A 20,445-nucleotide genomic window follows, 5' to 3' on the forward strand; every position below is an offset into this window, starting at 1 on the left:
AATTGGTCGCAAAATAGATATTAAATTTTAAGTCACATATTTGATTAGTTGTGATATATAATCTATACTTCTATACTATATTGTAATAATTATTTTGAAATGAGGTATAATATGATTCAAAAGTTATCCACTAATTTTAGTTATTAAAATAAAAAATAAATAATATTAGATATCCGATAAACTATTAAATTGTTAAATTACTACTAAACATAGTCTACTTATCCTACTGAATTACGATCACAATTTATCCTATTATTAAAAAAAAATAAAGAGTGTTATATATCCGCTAAACTACTAAATTATTAAACTACTAGACATGGTCTACTTATCCTACTAAACTACGATCACAAGTTATCCTATAATTTTAATTATAAATTTATAATTTTTATATAGATATTTTAAAATTATAATATGACAAAATAAAAAAATATCAACGGGAACATATTCAAGCTAATGTATATAATAAAACAAATAGGGGGTTCATTGAGACATTTATTTCTTGTAAAATTACCAAAATACCCTTTATAATTATATATGTTAAAAAACTTTTCATTTAATATACACGCATTAATTACAACTAATGTGAATGTATTAATTAGTATAACTCATTATTACATATGTTTATTACTATTTCATCATTTAAATTAATATATAACTATATACATAGATTACATACATATATCTTAATCTATTTTAAAACTGAACACAATTTTAACACAATTTTAAAAATTTATTATTTTAAATGAATATATTAAATACAAAAACTATTTTTAGGGAAAAAAATAAATTAGTGTAGTAAGATTTCAACCTGAAGAACACAAATTATTTTTATATGAATGTTACAAGAAATTATTATAAAAAAACATAGTTGTCATCGTACGACCAAAACTAAACATACACAAATATTAGATCGAAGTATATACGTAATATGATGGTGAAAGTTTTAAACGTATATAAGAAAAACATTTGAGCAAATTTATGGGGTCATTAATTTTACGACACATACTCCTCGAAAATTATTAATCTCACAATACGAAAATTTCAAGGTGATGAGCATAAATTATTTTTATGCGAATGTTATAAGAAAATATTATGAGAAAAATAGACCACATCATATCATACGACTGAAATCAGACGTACACAAATTTTAAATCGAAAGATATATGTGATATGATGCTAAAAGTTTTAAACGCATTTATATATAAAAAATATCGAACTTTCATGTACATAAGAATATAGTTCAGGAAATTTGTAGGATTATTAACCGTACGACACAAACTCCTCGAACATAATGAATCTCACAATAAATATTTTTGCCAATATCAATCATATAACTTATTTATCACACATTTTATATTTATCACACAATTTATTCGTATTTTAAACAAACTTGTCTATTGCACAGGTTAAAGAGGTAGTATAATTAAATAAGATAAACCATGTTTCACATTAATATCACAAAATAAAACAGCTCAACTTCATGCTATCTAACAATAATTCAATTCCGATAAAGCGCTTAACACTGTTCTTCCATTTTTTCAGATTTTTATTTCTTTACTTACCATAAATGCTGTACTACTTACTTTATACGTTTTTTTTAGTATTTCCTATATATTGTTTTTAACTCTTTTACTGTATTTTAATAGGAAGAAAGATAGTTTTTAAGATAAGATAAGTATTTTGTTGTCTGACAAAAAGATAATTAAGAATTTTGTTTGGCCAATCATTTTGGTCCTTTTTCTAAGTTGGATTTATTTACGAAAGAAGAAAATATATTAAAAGTTACAGGATTTCCAAAAAATATAAACAGGACAAATATTCACATGATTGTAGGTTCTAATCTTAAAATATCTTTTTTCGGGCTTTTTCGAAAACTACGCAAGATCAAAAATATTTTTGTAAAAATATTATTATTTTTAAAAAAGATTGTAAAAATACCTCTTTATTTGAAAAAATACTATTTTTTTTTATTTTTTACGAAAATATGATTTTCTCTAACTCGATTCAACATGCGACAAGTTTCCGCAAAATAATGCAACCTCGTACAACCTCAAATACAACAAAAAAACTTGATTTAAGTAGTTGCATGTCTGTTTGATTCCGTATTTTTGCATATTTTTCAGGAAAATAGTAAAATTGCAAAATAACTTATAAATGTTAATATTTTTGGTAATTTCTCTTCTTTTTTTCGAAAAAGGGTAATATATATGTATAGAATATAAATAAAAATTTATCAATAAATTCATTTCGAATTCATCCTATTAATTAATAATCATGTCTAACAAAAAGAATAGTTTTGTTAGAGTATCTCCAACCATATACAATTTTAGCTAAAAATCATTAATATTGATATGGGCTTAAAATTAGCCTAGAAATGTAATTAACGTTGAATTAATTAGATCTGGTATGGTCCACTAACGAAGTCCAATTAACGAGGCCCGAAACTCTGATTATTTACTAATTTCGTAATTAATAAATAAGGGAGATTAACATCTCATTAAAAGAGTCAAGTCAGTGATATAAATCTATAGAAGATAGCCCCGAGGGCACCTACACCAACTAGGAATCTGATTCCTCTATTCTAGGACTTCAAAGTCTATCCAAAGTCTGAGAACTTGATCAACAAGTCTCCTATCCCTAGTCCAATTCAAGGACTCTCAACATCTATATAAGGGGTCTCACCCCACAGATCAGAACTACATTTTTTGGCTTGATTCTCTAATTCAAAGAGATACGTAGGCATCTCGTAAAGGCAGAGTTAAGTTACGAAACACGAGAGCAGCCGTTAAAGGCCTTGAGCTCCCGAACCTTAGTAACAAATACAGGAAATAGTAACCTTAGTATTTTATCCATAACATTTGGCGCCGTCTGTGGGAAAGCACAAACAACAACCATGACGAAAACACGGAGAACAGTTAGAGCCCTCAAAGGAGGAGCACCAACGGAGATAACCCAAGTGATTTCGTCAACTGTGGAGGTACCTCCTCATTCAACTTATGCAGCTACACAAGGAGGAGCCCAGATAGGGGCAACTGAACCTCAGCCATAAGGGACGATTCCCTCGGCTACTCAAGGTACGAATCCTCAAGTGCAACAACTACATGCACCTATGAATTCTAGACCCATTGGGTACGATTATTCAACTGTTGTTAATACTAACCTCCCTTATGGGATGCCCCTTTACCCCGAGGTTGGAGGAAGTGGGCATGTTGGACGGAGTGAAGCACGAGGGCGATCTCCTCCCTACATACGAGGTTTGGCTCCTATACCTGAGGATCAGGAATTTTCTGGTCCTTACACCGAGAGAGACTCTGAATCTTCGGATGATGAAGTAGCCCCAAGAAGGAGACGTGCTGGCAAAGAGCCGATGGCTGATGGTAGCCAACGTCCTAAGAGTACCCAAGGGACGAATCCCCAAGAAGTACATGAAAGGATCAGGGCTCACGAGGCTGAGATTCAAAGACTGAAGCGCGACTTGGAGGCACACCAGATCACCAGACCCCCATTACCCCCAAAGGGGAGGAATCCTCCCCCTATTATAGACCTGGAAGGTCCGATACAGAGAAAGGTCGTAGTCCCAAGAGCTGATCCAAGCAATCTTCTTCCCCTTGGAGATCCGGATGATCCTACCCCACCATTCACTGAAGAAATAATGAATGCCCATATCTCGAGAAAGTTTAAGATGCCCACTATCAAAGTTTATGATGGCACGGAAGATCCCGCTAATCATGTCAGGACGTTCTCTAATGCACTGTTGTTGCAACCAGTGAATGACGCTATTAAGTGTCGGGCCTTTCCTCAAACCCTGTCGGGTATGGCTCAAAGATGGTATAGTCGTTTGCCCCCGAACTCTATCGGGTCCTTCAGAGAGTTAAGTCAAGCTTTTATTAAGCAGTTTATCAGTGGGAGAGTGCATGAGAAAAGTTCAGCATCCCTCATGAGTATTGTACAAGGAGCAAAAGAATCCTTGAGAGAATATCTGAATCGTTTCACAAAGGAGGCTTTGAAAGTCCCGGACCTTGATGATAAGGTAGCCATGATAGCATTATAATAGGGAACAAGGGATGAATACTTCAAGATGTCCTTGGCCAAACGCCCCCCTGAAAGCATGTTGCAGCTCCAAGATAGAGCCGGGAAGTACATCAAGGTGGAAGAGAGCATGAGGAAGACCGTAGTGAGTAATGAGCCCAGTGGAGGTAAGAAGCGGAAAATGACCTGGAATATATCGCTAAGGACAAGTATCCTAGAACCGAGCAAAACTCTGATTCGACCCCCAAGAAAGGAGGGCCTGGGCAAAAGTTCACTGAATATAAGCTGAATGCTCCAAGGAGCCAAATTTTAATGAAAATCGAGAAAGATCGAGATGTTCGCTGGCCTAAACCCTTGAAGGCCGATCCTTCCAAGTTAGATAAGGGCATGTATAGTAGATTTCACAAGGATATTGGTCATGACACCGATGAGTGTAGGAAACTAAAAGATGAAATTGAGTTCCTTATTAGAAAAGGGAGATTGAACAAGTATATCGGAGATGGAGGAGATAGGAATCACAATGGAAGAAAGAACTTTGAAGATCGTAGAAGGGACCAAGACGATCAGGGGCGGAATCCCCAGCCCAGGGGACCGGTGATAAATACAATCATCGGAGGACCACGACCCCGAGGGCCTGTGATAAACACAATTTTTGGAGGACCAACCGTTGCCGGGCTATCCAAGAACTCCAGGAAAGCGTATGCCCGAGAAGTTATGCATATTGTTGGAGAAGCCCCGAAGAGGGCCAGGACGGGAGTAACAATGTCTTTTGATGATTCTGATCTGGAGGGTGTGAAATTTCCCCATGATGACCCGTTGGTTATAACCCCGATAATAGGGAACATCCCGGTGAGAAGGGTCCTTGTGGATAATGGTGCTTCAGTAGATATCTTGCTCTATGACACCTTTTTAAGGATGGGATATAACGACTCCCAATTGACCCCAACTGACATGCCAATTTATGGATTTGCGGGGGTGGAGTGCCCTGTAGAAGGGATAATCAAGTTGCCCACAACCATAGGACAGGAACCAAGGCAAGTAACTCAGATGTTGTACTTTGTAGTGGTGAAGGCTAGTTCGACCTACAACGCTATCATGGGAAGAACAGGGATACACGCCTTCAAGGAAGTCTCTTCTTCCTATCATTCAGTTATGAAGTTTCCAACCCGGGATGAGATTGGAGAAGAGAGAGGAGATCAGAAAATGGCTAGAAGTTGTTATGTGGCCTCTTTGAGGGCAGATGGAGTTGGGGGGCAGGTTCTTCCTATTGAAGATCTAGATATCCGAGAGAATGATGAGAAAAGAGGAAAGCCAACAGAAGACTTGATTTCAATTCCTTTATCTCCCGAAGATCCTGAGAAGGTGACCTTTATTGGAGCCACGCTAGAGGAGCCCCTTAGAGGGAAGTTGGTAAAATTTTTGCAAGAAAACAGTGACGTATTTGCATGGTCAGCAGCTGATATGCCTGGCATAGACCCGGAACTGATTACTCACAAGCTGGATGTGGACCCAAATCGGAAGACAGTGAAACAAAAGAAAAGAAGTTTTGCTCCAGAAAGGCAAGGCAAGAAGCTATAAAACAGGAAGTGGAGAAGCTCTTAGAGGCTGGTTTCATTGAGGAGATTCAATTTCCGGAGTGGTTAGCAAACCCTGTAATGGTGAAGAAGGCCAATGGAAAGTGGAGGATGTGTGTGGACTTCACTGATCTAAATGATGCCTGTCCTAAAGACTGTTTCCCGTTACCAAGGATCGATACTTTGATAGATGCCACTGCTGGGCATGAGATGTTGAGCTTCATGGATGGATTTAGTGGATACAATCAGATCAGGATGCATAAGGACGACATTCCAAAGGTATCATTCATCACTGACTTTGGTGTTTATTGTTATCTTGTTATGGCATTTGGTCTCAAGAATGCAGGAGCCACCTATCAAAGGTTGGTAAATTAAATTTTTAAGGATCTTATTGGAAAGACTATGGAAGTATATGTTGATGATATGTTAGTCAAGAGTCTAGTAAAGACTAATCATATAACCCATTTAAGGGAAGCTTTCGAGGTCCTGAGGTACCACAAGATGATGTTAAATCCTACGAAATGTGCTTTCGGAGTAGGATCGGGAAATTTTTTGGGATTGATAGTCTGCAAGAGAGGGATCGAGGCCAACCCCGATAAAATAAAGGCAATCCTGGACATGGAGCCGCCAAAAACTGTCAAAGATGTCCAGAAGCTCACAGGAAGGGTTGCTGCGCTGGGACGATTCATCTCCAAGTCAGGAGACAAGTGCCTGTCATTCTTCAAGTCCTTAAAGAAGGTCAAAAAAATTCAATGGATTGAGGAAAGCCAGAAGGCATTCGAGGAATTAAAGAAATATATGGCCCATGCCCCGTTGTTGGCCAAGCCAGCTTTGAATGAAGTCTTATACTTGTACTTGGCCGTTTCAGAGAGTGCCTTGAGCGCTGTGTTGGTTAAGGAGGAACTGAAAATCCAGAAACCCGTATACTATGTCAGCAAGATTCTGCATGGAGCTGAGTTGAATTATTCAACCATTGAGAAGTTTGCTTTAGCCTTGGTAATGGCTTCGAGAAAGCTCCGTCCTTACTTTCAGGCTCATCAAATTGAGGTTCTAACGAATCAACCCTTGAGAAATATAATCCATAGTCCTAACGTTAGTGGGAGACTGATCAAAGGGGAAATAGAGCTAGGAGAATTCGATATCAAGTATAAGCCACGAATGGCAATAAAAGCCCAGGCATTGGCTGACTTTGTGGTGGAATGTACCATATCCGACCAAGAAGTCGGGGGGCAAGAGGATACCATACCTCAAGACAAGAAAGTTGATAAGGAGGACAAGGAAAAGGTTGATAAGGAGAAAGAATATTGGGTCCTTTATTTCGATGGAGCATCAAAAATAAATTCAAGTGGAGCAGGTTTGGTTTTACAAAGCCCTGATGGGTTCTTGATTGAGTATGCCATGAAGTTAGACTTCCTAACCACAAATAATGAGGCAGAATATGAAGCTCTGATAGCTGGCCTTGGCTTAGCAGGGATACTTAGAGTCAAGAAATTAAAAGTCTGTGGAAACTCGAAGCTGGTCATATCCCAGGTAAAGGGAGAGTTTGAGGCAAGGGATAATACGATGGCTAAGTATGTCCGCCTAGTAAGGGCTGTGATGACCCAATTCGATGAATGCCATATTGAACATGTTCCGAGGGAGGAAAATGTTAAGGCAGATGCGTTATCAAAGTTTGCTTGATCCGAGATAGAGGAAAGTTCGGGAAGTGTATACTTCCACGTTCTGAAGACACGGAGCATTGATGTTAAGCTTGTAGCTCCTATAGGTATAGGGACTTCATGGATTGATCCCATTAAGACTCATATTCAAGCCGGATGGTTGCCAAACGATGCTACTGAAGCACGAAAGTTGGCTGTTCGAGCACTAAGATACTCTTTAATAGATGGGATTTTGTATAAAAGATCTTTTATGGTGCCTTACTTAAGGTGTCTTAGGCCCGATGAGGCACATTTGGCTCTTGAAGAAGTACATGAAGGCATATGTGGGCAACACTTGGGGGGCAGCGCATTAGCTCATAAGATAACCCGTTTAGGCTTCTATTGGCCAGAAATGATGGCGAATGCCAAAGAATATGTGAAGAAGTGTGACCGCTGTCAGAAGTATGCACCTGTTGTTAGACAACCCCCTGAGATGCTGACATCCATCAACTCACCTATCCCCTTTGCTATGTGGGGAATGGATATACTTGGGCCTTTTCCCATGGCCACGTCACAAGGGAAGTTTTTGATTGTAGCCATCGATTATTTTACCAAGTGGATTGAAGCCAAGCCCTTGACCAAAATCACAACTAAGCAGGTTGCACAGTTCCTGTGGGAAAATATCATGTGCCGGTATGGAATTCCCCGCATCCTAGTCACAGACAATGGAACACAATTCAACAACGAGGAATTCAAGAAGTATTGTGAAGAGAACGAAATTGAGTTACGATTCACTTCTGTAGCTCATCCGCAAGCCAATGGGCAAGCGGAAGTGGAAAATCGGATAATCCTAGATGGACTAAAGAAAAGAATCGAGAAGTCGAGGAATAACTGGGTAGATGAAATACTCCCAATACTATGGGCCTATAGGACTACCTGTAGAGTCACGACTGGAGCAACTCCCTTCATGTTAGCATATGGGGGAGAAGCAGTTGTTCCCATAGAGATATCACATTCCTCTCCCAGGATTCAAGCTTTCAATGCTGAGGAGAATGAGGAAGGGCAAAGATTAGCCCTGGATCTAATTGATGAAGTCCGAGACAAGGCACATGTGAAGATAGTGGAGTATCAGAAAAAGGCTTCGTTCTACTACAACCTAAGGGTTAAAGAAAGGTTCTTTAAACAGGATGACTTGGTCTTGAGGAAGGTGGAAGCTTCTGGTGTAGGACAGAAAGGGAAACTTGCCCCAAATTGGGAAGGGCCATACAAGGTCAAGAGTGTACAGGGTAGAGGAACCTACAAGCTGGAGAATATGGATGGTATTGAAGTTTCGAGAACTTGGCATGCACAAAACCTGAAGGTTTACTATGTGTGAAACCATTAAACATGATTCTCACTTGTCAAGATGACAAGTAGGTTGAAAAGCACCTTGAAGCTTTGCTTGCTTAGGACTTACATGTTTTAGCTTTATTTTCGAGGATTATTAGGAGTTGTGTAAGGGATGAATCCCAAGAGTTGCCATAAACTTGTTTTACAATTGTTTAGTTCATCTTATTATAGAACTGTTTGGTGCATACTATATATGGTTGAGTCTGCTTATCTATTTTAGTACAAGTACGAGGAAAATAAGGGACAGCTTTTAAAAGCTAGTAAACTAATAATACAAGTACTTGAAAGGGATAGTAGAAAAGCAAACAAATAACTTAAAATAACATAATAAAACCCCGAAGGATAATAAATTCCCAATACGAATAAGTCAATACATAAAAAGCCACGATGGGCCAAATAAGAAAAACAAACTAATCAAAGATCTTTGAAAAAGTCATCATCAATGTTTCCCTCATCGGCAGCAGTAGAAGGGGGAACGGGCTTATCTCCCATAGGATCAGCATCTCGAGGAGAAGCAGCCGTGGCCTCAACAGAAGTAGTAAGAGTAGAAGAGAGAGGAATATCCTCAAGAAAAGGCTCTTGCCCAGGAATAGCAGGGAGTGGATAGGTTGCGAGAGTCACCTCCGGGATCTTCTTCCCAATCTCCTCCACTATCTGCTCCCAGCAGCTAGAAAAGGTCTCCGGGAAGTTAGCATCGTACTCAGCATTCAGGACATCTTGAAAATCCTGAGATGCCTTATACTCAGCTATCACCTCAGCCTGGGCCCTCTGAGCATCCAGCTCCAGCTTACGCACTTTCTCATTTTCATCCGTCAGCTCCTTCTCTACCTCACGGAAACGAGTGAAGTTGGCCTCGGAAGCCTTGAGGTACCTGTCCCTATCTCTCTCAGCAATGGTCAGACTAGTTCTCACATCCTTCAGATTGTGAAGGGCAGCCTGGAGATAGGTATTCATTTGCACGAGCATAATACAGTAAGTAAGTATGAAAGAATTGAAAAATAGTCAAAAAGGGGACGAGGAAGAGGCTTACAGAAGCCACGACCTGAGCACCCAGACGCTCAATCTGTAGGTATCATAAGACTCTACTATCTCAGCCCTGTCACGATGCGTAATCACACTCTCGGACCAAACAGCGGCAGCCTCGGAACTCCCTACCACTGTGTCCCTCCTCTGAAGGCCCCAAGTGACGGTGAAATGAGAGGTATCCTCATCAAGGCTAAGGGGCCTCTAGGATAAAAAGGTAGGGACGACCTCCTTAACCGTGACTGAAGGGCCGTCACCAATCTTAACCCGCTTATCGCGATGGGTCTCAATAGCAGAGCCCTTGGCAGCACGGGCCTCCCGCTTCTTGAAGATCGTGTCCAGAGCTGCCCTAGCTGCAAAAAGATATAGGCACGTAAGAAGAAGGACAAATAAGGAATTAAGAGAATGGAATAAAAGGGGAAAGAAATACCCTCGGGACCTAGGTCACTTAGACCTAAATCTTGCAAATTACCCTCTGAAAGGATGAGAGCGCAATGATGCAACTTATCAGCTGTGATGGCCTTGATGGCCGCATCCTCATCTATCCCCAATTTTAGGTCTCTTAAAGACCCGTCTATACTTTTTGAGAAGTTGGGCCTGAAAAAATGGTCCCAACCCTCCTCGGAATCCAGAAACACATAAAACCACTCGCTCTTCCAAGTTGGATACGAGTCAGGGTTGGTGCCAGAAATAAAGCATGAGCGGGCCAAGGATCTATGAACTATTTTGACCCATCCTTGGTCCTCAGAAGCATTTAAAAATTTAAATAAATATCGAAAGACACAAACGTTTGGCTCAAAACCGTGTTTACGTGATTGAGCCATATAACAGTGAATGAAATGCCAAGAATTGGGTGTGAGTTGGGTCGGACAGACTCGAGCCTCAGCCAAAAGGCGAAAAACGAAAGGGTGAGGAGGAAAGCGAAAACCAGCATAAAAGGTTTCCTTATAGACCCGAATGGCCCCAGGCTTTGGGTAACAGGCCCTATCATTTGGGCCTGGAGCCTCGGCCCTATAAGGGTGAGAAATACCAAAAAGGCGAGCTATGGTACCTACTTGTTTTGAACCAAATCTAGAAGGATAGTTATATGCATCTAAGTGTAACATGTTAGGGAAGGCTTGCCCAAACTCGGTTAAAAGATCCCTAAGAGAAATAACTGAGGAATGGACGAGAGATTTTTTACCTCGGCTGGCCCTAGATGGACGGGTAACAGCTTGGGGAACCTGGGAGTGGGATGAACCGGAATCCGCCATGGATGAAGACTGAAACCCGAAAAGCTCTTGAAAATAATCGAAGAAGATGAAGATTCAAACGGAATCTTCAAAATGAGCCCAGAAAGCGGTGGTGTAGAATGCCGGAATTTGCTTTGCGGTGGCTATCCTTGAGAGAATATTTGCAGAGTGAAAATCTAGAGGTGAAGAAAATTTTGTGGAAGTGAAGTGTGAGAAATGAGCTCACACTTGACTCCTTATATAGATGAGCGCTTGGAAGCTCAAACGTTTCTGGGCCAAAAGAAATGGGCCTAGTAGAGGCGGGAAGCCCAAAAAGTTTGAATTTTGAAAAGATCTAGAACGTCCTAAACCAAAAAGAAAACCAAAATTCACTGAATAAATTAAGGCTTGAAAGCCCAAACCACGCCCAGAGGACATGATTCCTGGGCGTGGTGACAAAAATGTCTCCTAGGCGTGGGTCTATAACGCCTAGGAATTATGGACGTGTTAACCTCCAACAACGCCCAGGACGCAAGTTTCCTAGACGCTGTTGGAAGGATGTCTCCTAGGCGTGTGTCTACAATGCCTAGAATTATGAACGGATTGGCCTTCAACAACGCCCATGACGCAAGTTTCCTAAACGTTGTTAGAAATGTGGCTTCTAGGCGCGGTATCAGCCTCCAACAACGCCCAGGGTGCATTATTCCTAAACGTTGTTAGGAAACTGTCTCCGAGGCGTAGATCAACGACGCCCAGGAAGTATCAGCCTCCAACAATGCCCAGGGTGCATTGTTCCTAGACGTTGTTAGGAAACTGTCTCCTAGGCGTTGATCAACGACGCCCAGGAAGTATCAGCCTCCAACAACGCCCAGGGTGCATTGTTCCTATACGTTGTTAGGAAACTGTCTCCTAGGCGTGGATCAACGACGCCCAGGAAGTATCAGCCTCCAACAACGCCCAGGGTGCATTGTTCCTAGACGTTGTTAGGAAACTGTCTCTTAGGCGTGGATCAATGACGCCCAGGAAGTATCAGCCTTCAACAACGCCCAGGGTGCATTGTTCCTAGACGTTGTTAGGAAACTGTCTCCTAGGCGTGGATCAACGACGCCCAGGATGCATTGAGCAGCAAAATTCTATTTTTCTGATTACTTAATTAATTAGAAAAATGGGATAAAATCAGGAAAATTGCTAATAATTCCCAACAAATAGGGAAAATAAGCATAAAATCCCAGAAAATTAGGGAAAATTAGAAAATAATTTTCAAAAATTATTTATGGTAAAATATTAAGGAAAAATCCCCGAAATTAAGGGAAAATTCATGTAAATTAGGGGAAAATCCCCAAAATTAAGGGAAAATTCATGTGAATAAAGAGAAAATTCCTGAAAAATACCAGAAAATTCCTAAAAAGAAGGAATAAAGTAAAGGAAAACAATATAGAGGTTATAAAATAACTCTGAAGCCGTGTGCAAGGCAAATCGTTGTAAATGTGTAGGTCGCTCCACACTTTACGCAAAAACGACACTCTGTCAACTTTTCCACTATCACCCCAAAAAACCAAACTATGCCCTACGTAAAGTTGCCAGAGTTGGAACAAATGAACTTAACTTCTGCGAAATCTTTTACGGTTTCCCAAAAGTTGCGGGGCAAATGATATGGGCTTAAAATTAGCCTAAAAATGTAATTAACGTTGAATTAATTAGATCTGGTATGGTCCAGTAACGAAGCCCAATTAACGAGACCCGAAACTCTGATTATTTACTAATTTCGTAATTAATAAATAAGGGAGATTAACAGCTCATTAAAAGAGTCCAATCAGTGATATAAATCTATAGAAGATAGCCCCAAGGGCACCTACACCAACTAGGAATCTGATTCCTCTATTCTAGGACTTCAAAGTCTATCCAAAGTCTGAGAACTTGATCAACAAGTCTCCTATCCCTAGTCCAATTCAAGGACTCTCAACATCTGTATAAGGGGTCTCACCCCACAGATTAGAACTACGTTTTTTGGCTTGATTCTCTAATTCACAGAGATACGTAGGCATCTCGTAAATGCAGAGTTAAGTTACGAAACACGAGAGCAGCCATTAAAGGCCTTGAACTCCCCAACCTTAGTAACAAATACAACAAATAGTAACCTTAGTATTTTATCCATAACAAATATTTATTATAAATAAAAAATATAGAGATTATATAAAAATAATCATCTCTTATGGTGCATTTCCTTGTTTATAAATATAGTCAACTTGTTGCTATTGACTATATTTGTTGAACCATTATAAACCTCTCAAAAATTTGTAAAAAAAAATCTAATCATTTATTTCCATGTTAAAGTAATATATTTTATTTATAATAATAAAAAAATTAATAACGTATTATTTTTAAAATATAATTAACAAATATAACCAATATAATCGAAATACAGTTTGTTATATATTGTCCTAACTCCCAAGGTCCAATTAGCCAACAACACCATCCGAGATGCTCCTAATAAATTCAGTTGGAAACTTTTAAGACCGAAATACGTTCATGACGTATTTATTTCTCTAATTTCTTTCACTTCCCTATCTCTTCCTTATCTCAGCATTCTTCTACTAAACCCTAAATCAGAGATGATCATAATTGAAGTCGAAATGCATATTCTTATCTTTACAAGTGAAGTTGAAACACATGTTCTTATCGTCGCAAGAAAAGAATATGGATCAAATCGTTCAATTTTGAAATCAAATTGAAATTCAGACAGAAAAACGAAATGATTGTTCAATTTTGATTTCTAAACTGAAGCAATACATTTTTGATTTAAAATATCAAACACCTCGATTGAAAACGAAATAATGGTTCGATTTGGTTTAGTACATTAAACACCTCAATAGAAAAAGAAACAATACATTTTATGTATCCTATACATGAAAATAGCTTTAACCCAAAGAATCAAACATCCAGAGATTGCTTGAACTTTGTTAATTTAAAAATTGAGGAACAAAACTATGTGAATCATATAATCTGCTTGGCAGCTAGAAAGCATCAGTATCTCTACAAGATGAAGATACGCAGACCGACTTGTTCATGAAACTTGCTATATAATTAATAAACACAAAAAGTCATTTTACATAAAACAACAGTACAAGAGTTACGAGTTAGATACAGTTTCAGGAGTCAATCTCTGGTACGGTACTCGGCGATCAGGAACTTCATCTTCAGTTCGTTTGTCTTCGAACCATTTGACAACTCTTTTGCGAGGCAGGTTTGTCACATGCACGATGTTGCTAATCATGGCATTCTGCAGTGAATGAGGAGAAAAGGTTAAACTCCTTATTTATCACCTAAGAATTAACAGTTAAAGCATCTCACGGTGAGTACCTACTATTTATCTCTCAATTCCTTCAATTGCAATATACATCTCATCACGGTGTTAGATCTTCAACAAATATCAGATTTGTAATTTACTTGAGCAATTCTTTTCAGTTAAATTTGCCATATTTATAATTTTTTTTGCCAATTCTCATTATTTAAAAAACTAGCAATCACTTGAAGATGCTCTTAGAAAAAAACATCATATAATCAACAAACTTCACTTATGGCTGCTATAACCTACGACACTACTCAGCTGTTACGTCCAAAAGCTGTGCTCCCGGAGAGCTACGTAACTACTACGTCTACAAACTCATTTGAATTTTTATGAAAATCCATTTTTTAAATATATAAAGAAAAGTCTCAATCACTTACTATATTTATATAAAAAGAATCACACACACACACACATACATACAGTAGGTCAACAAATTGGTTATGATAATTGTAAGTTCAAAAAACACTATACTTGCTCCAAGAAAAATTCATTAATCTAATTCTATAACTCCTAATTACAGACCTCTTTCTTAAAACTTATGGAAAGTCTACGTTAGAGTTTATTTTCCTTCATTCTTTCTTAGAGATGTACTACTTTACATGTAGTTTATAACTCTATTTGACACCCTCATTGTCCAACTTAAAAATATATTAAATCCCAATAATTTTTAGAATTTGAATACTGATTCTAATTCATCAATCGATCCCTATATAAATTAGGTCAATAACAAGGGCCAAGGGTAACAAAAGTTGTATAATTCAAAGTTCAAACAGAAAACAGAGAGAATTAGTTAACAACAATTTTTTCTTAATGCACAATTACCAACACAGACAAACTGGGATTGACTCGGCAATAGTACCTATAATTTGCTTAATTATTTCAAATTTCAAAAATGATAACTCAGTAAAGTGAATAATATGAAATAGCTCACTCACAGTTGGGCGCTTTGTTCTTCCATAAACCCTTTCAAGTGTATCAATTTGTACTTTCTTTATTCGTTTCTGTGCAGACCAGCTGCTTTGCATGGCGTGAACTGGGACTTTCACCTTAGAAGCTGGTTTCTTAGACTCTAATTCCTCGGATTCTATTGCATTCTCTGATGGAACATCCTCCACATCTTCAGATTTTGGCTCTAAAATTGTCGGAGCTGGCATGTCAGGTAAAGAAACACTCATTAAAAGAAGTTTTGGTGGAGGGTCGCGAAGTAATTCAAGAACAAAAGCTCTATCAAGGCATGTCTCTGCAGCAAGATTTTTAATCTGCAAAACATGTAAATGAACACATCATAACAAATGTGCTGGAAATTTTGAAGCTGACACTCAGTTCCAGCTCCTGTACATATAAGAGTTGACAAAAAGTAACTCTGAAAATGAAAAACACTTGACATTTTCACCTATATCATTTCTACCATCCAGGTACAAGTGGTGACTTAGTTTGTGTAACTTTTTTGTTAAAATAATAGAGTGTACTATTACGTTAACATAATTTCTTGATAATTTCAGGAATTGATAAAAAGCCTGTCCCTACCCTCCTTAAAGCGTGAAGAAAACAAACCAATCATATTTTACCTAGTAGAAAGAAAAACTTAATAGAAAAATAAATTGCGTGAACAAAGATGAATTCATGCAAGGTGCTTACACTTGTTTTACGTCGACCATTCTTTAATGCATATGCCAATCTCCGAATCTGCCAATTTTTTAAAACAACTTTTTTTTCTTCCTCATCGTCAAAGTCGTCATCTTCTTCTTCATAATTGTCCACACCTTTTCCAGTTTCTATTTCACTTTCATCAACACTTGAACTAAATGCTTTCAGTACTTCTTCGTCCCCCAGTGCCTCCTCTAATTCACGTTCAAGCAGTGCCAGGTCTTCTTCACTTATCTCCTCATCACCGTCAAGTGCAGAAGAGTCATCATTTTTCAAATCTTCTTCCAGCTGACGAAAGAGGGCTTCAAAAGCATCTTCATCCAGATCATCATCCTCCCCAACATTGGTCTGGGGCAAACTTGGCTGGAACATTATATTGCCAAAATATAAAATTTGAAATCACAATTACACTATTGTAAAAACGCTTGAAGTTCATAAGAAAATTTTGATCAAATAAGCACACTGCACATCATAGCCTGAATGGAAGGTTTAAAGAAATTTAGGAATGGAGAGGTGATATCAAAGCCTTTTGATAGATGTGTAAAAAGCACGCAGAGTTATCCTATCTAGAACCTAACATCTACCAAATAATAACTCATGAATTAGCCAGTTCCAATCACAAAAAGAGCCTTAATCAAGTAGCTCCTGAACTTTCAAGTTAATGGCTTAATGCACATCATATCATTCAACTTTATCACTAGAAAAAGGGATAAAAGGTGACCCAATGAACCAACTATACTATTATCAAAAATCAAACACTACATGCATGAAATATTTGAGAATTATGTATATGGCTATTGGTATCTAAGTTGAATATCATAAAACAACCAGTATCACCACCTAGAACAGTATGCACATGTACAGATCAGAATACATCAGAAGTGGCACACCACACACCCCTCCAGTTACTGAATAAAAGAGACCTTTGCAGATCAAAAAAATTGGACAAACATCAGTTATTTCGGCATGTTAAACTTATCACAATGCACCACATGGTCAATCCAAGTAATCTTCATATTTGTTTCCAGATCCAAACTTTATGGCAATATACACACAGTGAGCATAAGCAATGTTAAACATGCAAAACAAGCCATTAATTTTTGACTTTTAAGTAGCTCGTTCAACATTGCATGAACAAGAAATCACTCATTATAGTAACTTGAGAATATAGATAGCTCAAGCTGAACACAATATATCATGCAAATTTATAACTATAAAATAAATGGATGGTAGTCAATCTACCTCAGGGAGTAAACTATATACTGGACCACGATTATGTGATTGATTTTGAGAAATATAACATATATTACGAATCCACCTTATCACCACCTGGCAAGGTGTATCATGCCAACGAGCCTACCAAAAATTTAAAATGGATCAACATAACAAGCTATATACTAAGTTCAATTCATGAACCACAAAATCTCTACAAAAGATATTTGACCAAAACATTACTTTTGTTTTAGTGTAAGACTCATTTGGATGAAGAAGTTTCAGTTAAATAATTCCAACGTTCGATAATTTCATTAAATTATAAAAACATGCTTCTGGCTGTAGACTTGTACTGTATATGAAGTGTTAAATTTCATTTCAGAATAATATAAGTGAACAGTTTCACTTCAATAATTTTACTTTATAACACAAAGTAATTTTAGCAAATGAAGATAATTCTCTAACTTAGTCTTGTATCTAGGCCAGGTTTAAGGAAATTAGTAAATTACTTCAATACACCTTTCAGAGAATCCAAAGACTCAATAGCATTACCAATTACATCAAACCAATATCAAGTACGCGTGTTCTATTTGGTGGCAGAACAAAAATGGGATTGAAAGAAATGATGTGTACTAATTTACGAGAAAAATATTTGTGTATCACCATTCCATTTGTACATATATAAAATAAACCGCTCCATTCCCAACATTATACAGATGACTGCTCATTCCTACCACTCATCATCATAGAAACAACCACTCTCTCATTATATCGAACAAATACGAAAGCCCATAGCTTCAGGCTTAAAATGAGGCAATAGTCTCCGAAATCAGCAAACACAAAAATAAAAATTCAAACAATACAAAAATCATAGTAAGCTCAAACAGTAAAAAATCATAAACCCCGTTACTTAAGACTTAAAAAAAGAGCAACAATTAAGCAGAATAAAGTGATAAAAGATTGAAACTTAATAAAAGGGGTACCTTCTTTACTTGAAACATCAAACAAAGCAACAATATAAACAAATTTAAGTGATAAAGATTGAAACATTACAACCTCCTTTACTTAAAACTTAAAAAAATCAAGAATTTAAGCAAATGAAATTGATAAAGATTGAAACTTTATGAAAAGGGTACCTTCTTCTTTTTATTATTTGAAGTAATTGAAGGAAAAGATTTGCCTCGTCTGCGACCAAAAGTGAGTACGGAGCGTGAAGAAGACGAAGATAAGTGTGAGTGTTTTGGTAAAAAACAAATGGGGTTTTGTAGAAGAGAGTGTTGTTGCTTAGAGGAAGATGTAAGTATCATTGCTATGGAAGAGGAGAAGGGTATTTGGGTTGAACAACTCATTCTTCAAGCTTGGGTCAGTCAAAATTATGAATTTATTATATATATTTGATTTTATAGCAGGGTGTATTAATATATGTTCCGTGAGAAATTGAGGAAATAATATGCTAAAATATAATCAAACTGAACTAAAATATGCATTTGAACTCAAAAAGTTTGAACTCGATTAATTAAACTAATATAAACTTACAATTAACTCACTCGACTTAAAAAGTTACAATTAAATTATTGAACTGATGGTCAACTTATAATTCGGTAATCAAAATCAAAAATTTATAAAATAACACATATTTTTATTTATATACATTTATTTACTCAATTAAATTAATAATTTAGTTTTTAATATTAAAAATAACATATGAAATCGAATTTGTAAATATCGAAAATTATTAAAATGAAAATCGGATTTTAAATGTTATATTATAGTATTCAAGGTTAGATTTAGGCCATATTTGAAAGTTAGCTTTTTGAGATGAAATTAATTTATTGTATTAAATTAGATGTTTGACTAAACGAAAAAAATAATATTGGTGCTTGACAGTTAACCGATTTAAATGGCTTTTTGGTCCCAATAAGTAGCGCTATAAAAAAAATTGAAAAATCCGATATTCGTCCAAAAAATCCGCATTCGTATACAAAATAAAGCGGATATTATTTGTATCCAAAACAAAACGGATATTATCCGTATTCGAATTCGACGATTGCGGATACAGATATAGACATATTCGTATCCGATAATATCCGAATCCGAATAAATATATTTTATATTTAAATATTTAAATAATTTAAAAATATATTATATTAAATTTATAGTGTGTTTATGTGTATATATACACAAACATATATATATATATATTAAATATTATGTTTATTTTTATTTTTATTTAGTTCCTATTTGCAAGTTTATTTTTATTCGGTAACACTAGTTACAAGTTTTTATTAATCTAGTAATGTAAATGCAAGTTGAGGTTGAGTTTAGTTTTGTAAGATGTGAGTTCAGAGGTAGTGACCTGACCTAAATGCAAGTTTTAATTTCATGAGTTATGTAAATACAAGTTTTTTTAGTTCAATAACCCAATTGCAAGTTTTAGGTCACTTCGATTATGTTTTAGGCTATTAACTCGCGGGAAATGATCTAATTAATTTAAAGAGAAAAATGCTAATATTTTAATCACATATTTTCTCTATCCGTGTATTGTTTTAATTATTAGAAGATGGTCAATCTGACCGATAATTAAAAAAGATTTATTAGTCATTTAAAAAACTGAAAAATGAATTTTAAAGGGAATTAGATATGTTTTTTTAATTAAATAAATTTGTAAAATTTTCTTGATTATATAAAATATGTGTAATATATGGTCAAATGTTGATCAAGTTGATTCCTTAATAGTCAAAATAAAATACATGATATGAGTTTAATGAAGTATTTAATAATTTTTAAACAAGTAATGCAATTATAAGTGTATCCCTCGTTCATTAACATATTTTGTAATCAAACAAAAATACATATTTCGGAAATTAATTGAGTACGAGCTTGTAGACATCAATCTCTAATTTAAATAAACAGATTGCATGCTTATAGTTCAAGCAATCAGAAGTGAAGTTATCAAGTTTTCGTATATTGACAAAATAATTGACGAATGCAAATAGTTTTGTTTGAATTTAAGAGATAATTTTAGGGTTTATGAAACGGTATGTGAACAAATTAAATCATTGTGTAAATGAATATATTTTTTAATATATGACATTTGACTTTTTGACACATATATATAGGAGGGTTGATCATATGGAATTATTATTTTTAAGAATTTTTTTTTAATAAAAATATGAGATCAAAACTTTCATTCACAAAAATTTTTTTTGAAAAAAATTATTTTAACTATGTGGTCAAACCTCCTAAACATGTGTGTCAGAAAGTCAGACATCATTTAATAAAAAACAGAGGCAGTAATTGTTTTCGGCTGACCGTAGTTGACTAACGGATATTGCCCATTTTGAATTATTGTATATATTATCGAATGATTTCAT

At 36.4% G+C, this 20,445-nt stretch overlaps 1 protein-coding gene across 1 annotated transcript; it reads right to left on the bottom strand.

Annotated features, from left to right (window-relative positions):
* Positions 1-13,853: 13,853 nt before the first annotated feature.
* LOC141675014 (protein OVEREXPRESSOR OF CATIONIC PEROXIDASE 3) lies at positions 13,854-18,449 on the bottom strand. The gene is made up of 4 exons (XM_074481720.1): positions 18,208-18,449; positions 15,851-16,222; positions 15,148-15,471; positions 13,854-14,143 (listed from the first exon to the last, which is right to left on the bottom strand). Exons 1-4 carry the CDS (start codon positions 18,418-18,420, stop codon positions 13,994-13,996), a joined length of 1,059 nt encoding a protein of 352 aa, XP_074337821.1. The 5' UTR covers positions 18,421-18,449; the 3' UTR covers positions 13,854-13,993.
* Between the last annotated feature and the right edge of the window lie 1,996 nt (positions 18,450-20,445).

This window comes from Apium graveolens, chromosome 7 (genome assembly GCF_009905375.1).
Source record: "Apium graveolens cultivar Ventura chromosome 7, ASM990537v1, whole genome shotgun sequence".
In the NCBI taxonomy this organism is placed as follows: Eukaryota; Viridiplantae; Streptophyta; class Magnoliopsida; order Apiales; family Apiaceae; genus Apium; species Apium graveolens.